General features: G+C 49.4%; 1 protein-coding gene across 9 annotated transcripts in view; it reads left to right on the top strand.

Moving 5' to 3' along the window:
- The window catches only part of DCTN1 (dynactin subunit 1), a 70,386-nt gene that overhangs the window by 6,294 nt on the left and 51,753 nt on the right, over positions 1-12,339 (top strand). For 7 of the 9 annotated variants that reach the window (XM_081020680.1, XM_081020677.1, XM_081020676.1 and 4 more), the window contains exon 1: positions 8,396-8,670. The exons of 1 other annotated variant lie outside the window; for it this stretch is intronic. In XM_081020680.1, the coding sequence (XP_080876806.1) occupies positions 8,638-8,670 (33 nt within the window). In that variant the 5' untranslated portion in view covers positions 8,396-8,637. Of the gene's footprint in view, positions 1-2,922; positions 2,947-8,395; positions 8,671-12,339 lie in introns of those variants that run through there. One more of the 9 variants, XM_081020679.1, reaches the window with a different exon arrangement.

Raw genomic sequence — 12,339 nt, 5'->3', positions numbered from 1 at the left:
CCAAAGGGAAACGATACTGCCAACAAGTCAATTCATCCTTCTAGAAAAAACAGGGGTTGTTTTTTCTTTTAAGCCTCTGATAAGATGTGTGCTGTGCTGGAGCCTAACTTCAGTGGACAGCATCTTCCATAATGCAGGTGCGACTGGGCTGCCATAAGATGACTGCAGTGAACCGGCAGCTAAAAGGGGGCAAGGTGAATCTGGGATATCCTGTCTCAAGCATTTAGGGCACCGTGCACTAAGACCTTAAATTTGGCCTGGTAGCCTATTGACGGCCAGTGCAGTTCCCTGAGGAATGGTATCCTGAATAGGCAGACAGCAGCCTCTGCCCCAAGCCCTGCTGCCACATCATGTGCTAGCTGCAGTTTCCCCATCAAACATAAGGGCAGTCCCACATCAGCCCATTGCAAGATTCTGGGTAGGATGCCACTCTGAGTAATGCATACCTGGTTAGCTCCTTCCTGGTTAGTCGTGGGGAAGGGAAGTCTTATTCAGTAACAGCACCACCCGGCTAGGGAGCAAGGGGGAAGAGGAACCAGGCACCTGAAGCAGGAGAGATGAGAATAATAATAATAATAATGATATATAATAATAATTTTTTATTTATACCCCACCCATCTGGCTGGGTTTCCCCAGCCACTCTGGGCGGCTTCCAACCAAATATTAAAAACAATACAGCATCAAACATTAAAAACTTCCCTAAACATGGCTGCCTTCAGATGTCTTTAAAAGTCAGATATTTGTTTATTTCCTTGACATCTGATGGAAGGGTGTTCCACAGGGCGGGTGCCACTACCAAAAAGGCCCTCTGCCTGGTTCCCGGTAACCTCACTTTTCGCAGGGAGGGAACCGCCAGAAGGCCCTCAGAGCTGGACCTCCGTGTCTGGGCTGAACAATGGGGGTGGAGATGCTCCTTCAGGTATACTGGACTGAGGCCGTTTAGGGCTTTCAAGGTCAGCACCAACACTTTGAAATGCGCTCGGAAACGTACTGAGAACAGCATATGAGCCACTTAATGTCCCCCTCTTCCCTTGTTGCCCTTCTGTGAATATGACGGAGTAGGGAACGGAGGGGCTGCTTGAGGTCCACCTGGGCCATAAGATGACCCTGTGCAAGGCTGCCTTTTTTCCTAAATCAAGTTGCTGTCCTTGTGATCCCAGTTCTGTGCAGCTGCATCTCCCAGCCTCAGAGGCGGCTGACTGATAGTCGTTTGGACCTTCAGCCTTTTTTGATATATGTCCCAAGTGCCCTCTGAGGCATTAGTATTCCATGTCTGCTCCCCTTTTCCCACCCAGTGGGCTGCATGGCGGAATGGGGATTGGAACTCTGCCCTTCCAGTTCCTAGTGTGGCAGCAGTTAAGTCCTCTTCCAAACGGGAGACTGCAGATCCCTTTCCTGTGTGCAGGCTGTAAATACCATCAGTCAGGGAATCCCTCCTCCTCGGATGCGTAACTGGGTAGCTCAGCTTTAATGGGGATTGGACGAAATTCTTGGAGGACAATACCAAGGGAAGGTCTACCCAGCTTGCGCGTTGAGCACACTGCTTTATGGAAGTGAGTCAGGGGCAGCTTATTGCCTCAATGCCTTCCATGTGCGCTGCATCAGGAAGATTTTGGGCTTCACATGGCAGACGGTCTCAAACAAAGATGTGCTCTCCCCAGCACACATTCCCAGCATGTTCGCATTCCTGCCTCAGCGACCTCTACACTGGCTTGGTCATGCCCGCAGAATGGAAGATGGCAGGATCCCCAAGGACGTGATCTACGGGGAGTTGGTTCCAGGCATCAGACATCATTGGAAGACCAGCTCTGCATTACAAAGATGTCTGCAGATGTGACATGAAGGCTGGCAACAGTAACCCTGCCGGGTGGGAATCCCTTGTAGACAATCACAGGGCCTGGAGACAAAGAGTCAGGTCTTGTATCCACAGTAGTGACCAGAGGAGAAATGGCCGCTGGGAGGAGTGCAGAAAGAAGAAACGCCCTGGTGCATCTGCAACAGCACAACTGGATGCTTTTCTCTGCCCGGGTTGCAACAAAACATGTCTCTCCTATATCGGTCTCTGCAGCCACAGCAGGCGCTGCAACCTGCCAACTGTTTGACTTCACTCTCAAAGGCACACTCCTCCATTGCCTGGCAAGATGGACAGATGCCAAAAACAACATGGAGGACAGGTTTATCAGTAGCTACTGGTCGCAGAGGATTGTGTACTTCCTTGGGGACCAGAGACAGCCCGCCAGGGAATACAAGCTGCTGAGGAACATGAGCATGAGAGCTGGTGCGCTCATGCGCTGCTTGTGGGCGTCCCACCCAGACATCTGGTTGGCATCTGTGGGGAAGAGGAACCTGGCCTAACAGATCTGGCTTTGGGCTGAGCCATCTCTTCTTAATTTATTAACTCCTTTGTCTCTGTGAGGGTTGGGCAGTGAGTTTAGTTTTTCTGTAGGCGAAGGACTGTCTGCTTGCGCATTTGTCAGTGAGGCAGCACTTGCGCTCCGGAACTCACTGCCTGTGGACATGAGGTAGGTGGCCTTTGGGGTTCCAGATGCCTCCTGCTGAAAACTCTTCTGTTTCAGCAAACCAGAAACAAAGACATGATTTAGTTGCTTACATTTATTTGAAAGTTTTATTGATTGTTATCTTTGTTTCAATGATGATGATTTTATGGATCTTTGTTTTTTAATTGCTTCATGGATTTTTAGCAATGTTTTATCAATAATTCTATCTGAGCATTACTTGGGGCGTTATTTATTATGCAGTTTATAACTTTTTTAAATAATAAATCAATTTGTAGAAGATAAGATCCACCTGTCTGTTTAAAGCAGAAAGAAGAACCATAATCCCCCCCCCAAATCAGTTCAAAGGAAAGAAGGGAGAGCTGGACAATGACAACCATTGATTCAAGCTGAATCAGCTCTCTGCTACAACCCCAAGGTCTCGTTCCTGGTCAGTCAATGTCAGTTCAGGCTCCATGAGTGTATATGTGAAATTAAGATTTTTTACCTTGGCATGCATCATTTTGTGCTTGCAAAACATCCCTTATGTTTTACTGGTGGCACGTGTGAATGTTTGGGTGGGGGGGTGAGGGACTGAAGCTCAGTGACTGATCAGGTGCTTTCCATGCAGAAGGTATCAATAATAAAATTTAATATTATTATTAGGACCCCAGGTTCAGTCCTTGACATCTCCAGTAGAAAGTATCAGAGAGCAGCAGGTAATGGGGAAGGCTTTCCCTCTCTGCCTGAGACCCCCCTTGCAGAGAGTTGCCGCCAATCTGAAGAGACCTTATTGGGCTAGATGGTCAAATAAGGCAGAGCTTTCTAGGCTTGTACAAAACAACAGAGATTTTTTAAATGGCCGAGTCATAAAGGTACTGTGTTGGCCCATAAGTACTGTATTTTTTGCTCTATAAGACTCTCTTTTTCCCTCCTAAAAAGTAAGGGGAAATGTGTGTGCGTCTTAGGGAGCGAATGCAGGCTGCACAGCTATCCCAGAAGCCAGAACAGCAAGAGGGATCGCTGCTTTCACTGCGCAGCAATCCCTCTTGTTGTTCTGGCTTCTGAAATTCAGAATTATTATTTTTTTCCTCCTCCAAAAACTAGGTGCGTCTTATGGTCTGGTGCGTCTCATAGAGCGAAAAATACGGTATGTGTCAGGGCCATACCTTTATAAAGTTTATCAAAATGTCACAAAATAGTGAGCAAGCTTTTGTGTTCTCCAGAACTCTTCATCAAGCTAGAATAGATGATAAGTGGGGAAGGGCGGCTGTGGAGAGAAAGACTGATGTTCAAGCCATCCCTGTCTCCGCCGGGTGAGAATTTTAAGATGGAGTGAGGGAGGAGGTAGCAGACATTCAAAGGAGACCGTTTAGGTGCTTTGCGGGTTTTGGTTGCAACCAGGTCTGATGGCATTGCATGCTTTGGTGTTTTCTTCTTTCTGTAGCATTCAGAATGTTAACGACAAGACTTTATATAAATATACTGTACAGTACAGTCATACCTCGGGTTACAGCCGCTTCAGGTTGCGTTTTCTGGGTTACGGACCGCCGAAACCTGGAAGTACTGGAACGGGTTACTTCCGGGTTTCGGCGGTCGCGCATATGCAGAAGCGCTAAATTGCGCTTTGCGCATGCTCAGAAGCGCCAAATTGCAACCTGCGCATGTGCAGATGTGGGTTGCGAACGCTGCAGGTTGCAAATGTGCATCCCACACGGATCACATTTGCAACCCGAGCGTCCACTGTAGATGAAAGGATGGAATTTGCAAGATTTTGACAAAGACTGGGTTGAGAGTAAAGAGATGGGGAATGTGGTGTCAGAGAAAGTATGAATTGGGAGCCATTTATTATTATTATTAATAATAATAACAATAATAGCAACACTGATCTCACCGTCAGCTTCAGCCCAAGACATTTTGGCCCCTGAGGTGAACCCCAAAATGCTCTCCCCATTGGTGAGGGGAGGAGGGCTGAGTGAAGATCCGCTTCAGGAGCAAGGCAGTGGGGATAAAGATCTACCTCAGGATCTGCTGCCCCTCTGGATCCTGCTGCCCGAGGTGATCACCTCCCCTTGCTCCTGCATGGGCCGGCCCTCCTCACGGTTCTTATTTGTTGTGCTTATGTAATCATTTCATGCAGAGAGGGAAATAAATCACATGAGTCGATTGTCAGACTCTATGGGCAGGTATGATGGATGGAAGCTTCTGTACACATTGTGGTTGCCTCCCAGAGTAACCTCAGGTGCATTCTTATGTTAAGTACTGTAGGGGAAACTACCACATTGATTTTATCAGCTCAAGATGTTCTAAAATATCACCTTGTGTCATAAAAGATTATTGAAGCGCTTCCTGGCCAAGTTTGCTGTTGAGCTATTAAGAGGAATTGCCAGTGTGCCCATTTCCCACACAAAGTCCCAAGGATGCCCTGCGCCTCTTCCCTCCTTTCCCCCACCCCTTACAGGGGGCATTGCGTGAATCTGAGGCCTTGGGGTTTCTTCTGGATCTGCCAACTCTTTGAAGTTTGTTGTTTTGAACAGGGATGCTGATCAGTCCAGTCATCAGTCAGGTTAACTGATAAATACCGTAAATTTCGCTCTATAACACGCAGATTTTTTCTCCTAAAGAGTAAGGGGAAATGTCTGTGCGTGTTATTGAGCGAATGTGTGGACCCTGGCGCTGACTCGCCGGAGCGCAGGGGCAAAATAGGCAAAAATCAAGCAAAAAAAAGATCGGGCGGGCGGGCGGAGGGAAGGGGGAAGGCGGAAGCTTTCCTGCATTCTGCCTCAGGGTCTTACTGCCCACCCGCTTCTGTTGCTGCGTTTGCTCAAACTCAACAAAGAGCAGGGAATCCCCTGCCCTCCTGGCAAGCAGAGGGTTAAGGAAAGGATCGAGTCCTTCCTTCTAATTCTTTCCTAGTCACACTGCGTGCAGGCTCCAGCCCACCACTTCCTCCTCTCCGTGCTCTAGGGACTCGCAGGCAGCCGAAAAGCAAAAGCATGCAGGTGGGAGAGAGAGAGAGAGAGAGAGAGAGGGCTGGCTTGGGTGGGGGGGGGGGGACTTTTGCTTTACAATGGTAGGTTTCTCATTTCTTTTCCAAAAGCAGAGAGCCCTGCCCCCAGGCCCCCTCCAAATTACAGCTTCTCCAAGCAATGTACTGCTGGAGGGAGACAGTATGCTTGTTTGGAAGAGAAACCCTGCTTCCCTGCTGGTAAGTAACAGCAGGCTGGATTGCAGAGTGAGACATGGAAATCTCTGGATTTATATGCTGTATATCAAATATCTTAATCTATACTTTCTACACGCGGCTGGTAAATCAGAATCTCCTGAGCCAGGAGGATTACAGCATCTCTCCTCTCCCCTTCATTAAAAGCCTAATACTCTTCTTTGAAGTATAACGTGAGAATGTTTTTTATATATATTTTTTAAAGTTCTTTTCCTCATTGTGCGCTATACACTGATAATTGCTGCCACAATAACAATTGATTGAAAATGGAATTTAGTCTCCCCCCCCCCCATAGAGAGCTGTTCTTCAAACGTTTAGCCTTAATACAGTGGCTGATGTAATACCCTTCTGCTTCACTAGGCATTTTATATAGGGACATTAAAATTGATTTTCTATATCTTGGCAGATGAAAAAAAGTGTGTTACATGCCCTATTGCCCAAAAGTGTGCAAGCACAGAGCAAAGGTTGCAGTGACAGAGGTGGCCAAAAAAGAAATACCGTAAATAAAAAAGAAATCATACTTCGTATATCCTGTCTGGCTTGGGGGGGGGGGCTTTTGCTTTCCTTCCCTCCCCATTTAAAACGTGGTGACAAAGCACGGATCCACATGGATCCTCAGGATTTTTGCACTGGGTCACCCCAAATTCACCATCAGATCACATTACATGTCCATGGCTACAGTCTGTACCAAAAAAATCACGCACCCACTGTTGCCTGGGGCTGCAATGGTGCAAAAACGTGGTTACAAAGCATGGATCCACATGGATCCTCAGGATTTTTGCATTGGGCTACTCCAAACTCACTGTCAGATCACATGTCTGTGGCCACAGCATGAACCACAAAAATCATACACCCACTGTTTCATTTAGAATATTTTTTTTCTTGTTTTCCTCCTCTAAAAACTACGTGCGTGTTATGGTCTGGTGCGTGTTATAGAGCGAAAAATACGGTAAGTCTCCACATGATCAATTGGGCAACAGATTTGAAAGGAGCCGCAAGAACAACAATGGTTCTTTTTAACAGGCAAAGTTGGCACCACCCGGTAAGAGGCATTTGCTCCCGCTCTGACACGTGAGAGGGGAGAATCATCTTAAGGTAGTGCTGGTGCTGACACTTAGGGGCATAATCTTAAAAACAAAACGGTTGCCTATTCATTTGTAATAATTATATGCAGATTTAATCAATCCATAGGCTGCACTCCTGGGCAAAGGAAACCTGAAAGTCAGCTGAGTTCACTCGCCAGGTGCCCATCTTGTTCACAGCATCAGCTCTCCAGTGTTTTGAGGAGGAATCTTTCCCAGCAACTGAAGGGCTTTAGCTCGGGGGCTGAGGTTGGGAAGGTCCCAGGCTTCTCCCAGAGCACCTCCAGGTAGGGCTGGGAATGGCATCCTATTCAAAACCCTGGAGAGCCAGTCAGCATAGTACTGTATTTCCTGACACAGTATAAGGCAGCTATCTGAGTTCCTGGAGACATCAGGAATCAAAAGGGAGACCTTCTGGCATCCAAAGCATGGGCTCTGCCACTGGGCAGCAATTGTCCCTACCCCCCTCTCCCCAGCTGTTTCTCAGGTGGTGCTGACACTGCTGAGCAGGGAATGGATTGTTTGGTTTATGGATTTATTGGCCAGCAGTCAGAGTCAGGTGGTAGCAGAGGAGCACTGCTCAGGGATGGTTCAGGAGCCGAGCTGGCGGTGAGAAACTATTCCACGCACCAGGAGCAGCATGGCAGAAGGCCTGGAGGTGGAACTAGAGGAGGCGGCAGCAAAGGAGACAGAGAGGAGCAGCAGCCTAAGTATAGAGCAGTGTTTTTTAGAAACTGCTGCCTTCTTTTGGAAGCACCTCCTGATGTTCTGATCAGCAATAATGAATCCGAGCCCTTGCTTCTAAACAGGACATTTTAAAGGGGACCCTCACTAAGGCAGAAGTCAGGCCTGGTGGAATGTGTTTGCAGTTTAGGTTCACCTAATGGAGCCCTGAGACCCTTTGCACGACCAGTTTCAGAGGACACTGGCTCCTTAGGATGTTAGCAGCAGATGGAATCTCGTCCTGCCAGAATCTCCAGTTACTGCCTGCTGCCTCCCTCTCCCAGGTAGCTCTGGATGTCATGAGGCAGATGGTCTAGGGGAAGGAGACTGACTGATTTCGGAGCTAGTCGTGATTAACTCTTGAGCTGCCTGCCCCTCACCTTCCGTCCTGTGTGGCTGTGTCAGGCAATGGAGCAGTTGAGATGGGTCTTTGTTGCCATCTTGCCTGAGATCTGATGGGGAGCCTTGGCTAGCAGGGCTGCTGCTGGCTACTCTTCTCTGCTTTCCCTCCTCTTACTCTCTTTCCACCGCAGCAGGAAAAAAGGCCCGGGAGAGGTTGCCTAAATGCACTTCTGGGAGCCAGTAATGGGGAGGGGGGGGTGCATGGGTGATCAGGATAGGCAGAGCTCCAAGTGGACGTACCTGAGGGCACGTTTTGTGTCACGTAGGGCTGCTCCCCAGACTATTCCAGACAGAGAGGACCAAAGTGGAGCTCAGCCTGTGACTTGCCTCTGGGCTGGTGGGTGCTTCTGGTGTGCTGTGCGACCTTCGCCTCACCAGGCGCCTTGCTCTTCCTTTCTGAGAGCAAACACAGTCTAGCATTAGGACCCAGTGGGCTGACAGAATCTGTGACAAGAGTCTGGAGCAGCACTGCAGAGTGAGTCTCCATCAGCTGGGCTGGATTTTTGTGTGTTGGAGGCTTAAAGACGCCTCTCTGTCAGCAAAAGGGCTCTTTTCTCCCCGTGTGGCTGGAGGGAGAGGGCGGCTCAGGGCGTGGGCATGGAAGCCTCCTCTGCAACATAGGAAGGAGCAGGATCCTCCCTGGTGAGCCCCCTGCCATGAGCTGAGAGCAGCCTTTTCAGAGATAATTAAAGCTGGGAGGAAAAACATCAGCATGGCCCAGACCAAGAGGCACACGTACAGCCGGGTAAGTGACACATGGGCAGCCATTGGCCGCTCCACGCCTGGGCTGCGCTCTGTGCCCCTGTAGGTACAGTATCTCTAGATGCAATCTGTTGCGAAGGGAGCCTGCAGATGGTCTGGATGGGGGGGGAGAGAGAGAGAGAGAGAGAGTGTTTCCTTTGCCGGTTCCCTGCCATGAATTGTGCCTCCATGCCATGTATGTTAAGGAAAGCTACGTTGCTAGCTGAATTTCCCTGCTAGCCATGCCCTTTCGATGGAGATGGGCCGCTGTTATTTCCTGGTAATTGCTGCTGATACTGTAAGGAGGTGTCAGCTGAGCCTTTGGTGATGGTGAGTTTTCCCAGGGCTCTCTAATGCAAAGCTTCTGGGCTCCTTTCCCCTTCTCCCCCCCTCCCCACCCCAGCAACCACTTGCTCCCACCCGCACCCCCTCCTTTATCCCCCCCCCACTCCTTTCCGGATGGTCTTTGAGAGCCCCCTCTTCCACCATATTGTAGTTCGGGCATCAGCTGCAGACTCCGCAGCAGAACTCGGAACCAGCCTCACAATGGGGCCTTTCTCTGGAGTTTTTTTCCCTTTGTCATTTTGTTCTTGTTCTCTTTCCGCACCCACCCTGCCCTGCCCGACCCCCAGGGAGGGCTGAAGTGACACACAAGATGTGGGGCTGGTCAGGCAGTGCGTTTGAGCATCCTTGCTGCTGGGCCAAGAGCCTGGTCTTGCTTAAGGTACTTTGGGAGTGCTGAGTGGCCACCTTTGTGTCTTCCTTCACCTTTGCAAGCCCTGGAAGGAGAGGAGGCCGTTGTCTGTGGCTCCCCTGGAAGGAAGCATGTGCCATTCCCAGGGAGGCCTTTCTTGCCGCTGCTTCTCGTTGGTTCTTCGTTGGAACATAGGAAACTGCCTTATACCAAGTCTGACCACTGGTCCGTCAGCCCCAGCACTGACTGGCAGCAGGGGCTCTCCAGGGTTTCAGGCAGGGAGCCTTTCCAGCCCTACCCAGAGAAATGCCTTTGGCGATTGAGCCTTGGACCTTCTTCATGCAAGGCAGATGCTCTCCCTTCACTGGTGGCCAGGCCACTTTGTCCCTCGGCTCCTCTGCAGTTACCCTGGCTAGTTTCCGTGGAGGCCCCAAAGTGGGTGAAAGGCGTTGTCTTTGGCACTCAGCTACAGTCGAGAGTGCAAAATGTTTCCCCTCCAGGCTCTGGTGTCTGAGAAGTGAGCTTGTGGTTCTGCAGGGGTTTGTTCCTTGCCTTCCCCTGTCCTTCCTCTTCCATCTCTGAAAGGGGCTGGCAGTGACTGAAGTTTCATGTTGGCTGCCTCTTGAGCAGGGCAGTCGGTCAGGAGGCCTCTGGGTCTGATGCACTGAGGGTGCTGTTGTGTCCTTTCCAGCACAGCCTCTGGGGGATGTATCAGCTGCCTGGGCTGTGATTTTTATAGTCTTCCGGGTTTGGAATCCTCTCCTGCCCCCATAAACCCAAACTGGGTCAGTCTCTTGCCAGAGACAAGGTCCATTGTGGCCTGTTGAAAGGAAAGGCCTTCACATGTGTGTTCCATGCCTTGCCACGGTGGTCCCCTCTTAAGCATCTGTGGGACTTGATGCTGGCTGGTTGGGGAAGGGTCTTAGTTCAGTGCTAGAACATATGTTTGAGTGCAGGGGTCCAGGGTTCAATCACCAGCATTCCCAGACTCCTGCCTGAGATCCTGGAGAGCTTTTGTCATTCCTTGCAGATGGTGCTGAACTCAATGGACACATGACCTGACTTGGTCTCCTGTGTTGGTCCTGCATTGAACGGGCCTTGCTAGTGGTTGTAGAATGTGGCTTGGCTTGCTGGCTCGAGTGGTCTGCAGCAGCAGCAGCTGCTGTTCCCTTCTCCACAGCGCTGCACCAGCTCTCTGGTTTTAAGTTGTACCAGGATTGGTGGCTGCACTTTGGGACACTGGGGGCGCAAGGCAGTTTAGACTTTCTGGCTCTTCTGCATTCTTTGGCTGACATGGAAAATAGTTTTCCTGTGGGCTTTCAGTTTTGCGCTCCTCCCTTGAGGGCTGGGCACCCTTTGTTCTGCTCGTGAGCTCCTTGGAGCCTCCCTGCACCCATCACCTTGTCCTTCCTTTCACACTGCCTGGCTCCCCTTTTCTAAAACCCAGGCCAAGCGCATGTCAGGGGCAGCCTGGTCCTTGAGCAGAGTGAGGGCTCCTGCCACACAGACACCAGCTCTGGCTGGTTCGCCTTTTCCTTTGAAAGCAACAGATCATCTGTGCTGCTCCGATCGCCTTTGATGAGACAGCAGCCACCCCCATTCTGTCACTGGGTGACAAGTCAGTTATTAATCCTTGAGTAATCTCCTCCTTTGGTGAGGAGGGAAGATGGCAGCTCTCTGGTATTACATGGCTGTTGATAATGAGGCTTAGTGCAAAGGGAGCTTTGCTTCTCCTCCTCCTCCTTCCAGATGAGTCTGTCCATGACTTAAATTAGAGGTGGGAGATGCTTTGAATCCTGCATCCTTGGCTCTTCTTATTGGAGAGGTGGGTGGCAGGGCAGGCTGTGGAGCTGAAGGCCTTCCTCAGACTTCTCCTCTGGTGTTTGAGCTGTTGTGGTGTCAGAAACCAACTCCAGTTTCTGGGAGTGAGGAAGAAGGAAGCCTGTGATAATGAACCGACACTGAAGCTCCAGCACATTACCTTCAAGCAAAGCAGGCGATGCTCAATTGGTGTGGAAGATGGTTATTTTTCACAGTCTTCCGTGAGAATGAACTTTAGTGGCAGAGGCTCGTGCCTGCGTGTTTCAGAAATACTAATGTGATTTGCATGTTTGGGGAAGTGTCTGCATTGACAGCCCAAGAGAATGAACCCCGCTCTGAAGTGGAGAAGGCAGGGAGCGTCTGCAGCCAAGGACAGGCACTCACGGTGAGTCAAGCACCAGGATTTTGCCAAGAGAAGGTCAGAATCTTCCAGATTTCAGTTTCACAGAGCGACACTGGAGTCCCACTCATTTTTATGTATTTATATAAGGACTTTCTGTCTTTTTCACAAGGGTTCAGTTGCCTTGAACACTTGTGGAAAAGGCTAGGGTGAGATTAAACATTATATTAAAAATGCAAGAAGCTTAAATCGCTCTGAAAGTTAAACAGCAAGTATGGCAGCATAAAACATGTTATAGAGGACTTTTGAGGGGAAAGGAGCTGTTGGTGCAACTTCTGTTATACTGAATTTCTTTCGTTAATGATCTTTATATATGAAGTTTCTATTGTATTTTTGTACCTGATTTTCATTTGTCATGTTTTTCTTTGAGAGATTATCACGTTTTTCTGTTAATCATGCTGCTTTAAATATAGTTTATTATTGCATTTGTAACTATAGTGCTTGCAGTGTCCTGTTTATAAATGACGGGTTGTAAACTGAAGCGGCACAGAGATGATTTAAATAAAAAATATCTAGCTTTCTGCCCTCTGCCTAAAGGCTGTTGTGAACAAGTGAGCCTGAGAGAGGTGCCTAAAAAGCCCAGGAGGTAGAGCCCTGAACATACCTCCTCCAGGAGCTCATTCCTTTAAACCAGGGCAGCCAGTGAGAAGACTCTGTTCCTTGAAAGCATGGGTGTAACTTGCCAGGTAGAGGGGACCTAGAGCCCAAGCTGGGGTCCTGGCTGTTCCTTTCTAAATTCCACCCACCCTGCTGTGAGC

This window comes from Podarcis pityusensis (genome assembly GCF_964106645.2).
Source record: "Podarcis pityusensis genome assembly, chromosome: 9".
Classification (NCBI taxonomy): domain Eukaryota; kingdom Metazoa; phylum Chordata; class Lepidosauria; order Squamata; family Lacertidae; genus Podarcis; species Podarcis pityusensis.
Note: the sequence above shows the minus strand (reverse complement) of the source record. Positions and strands in the feature narration are given on the sequence as shown.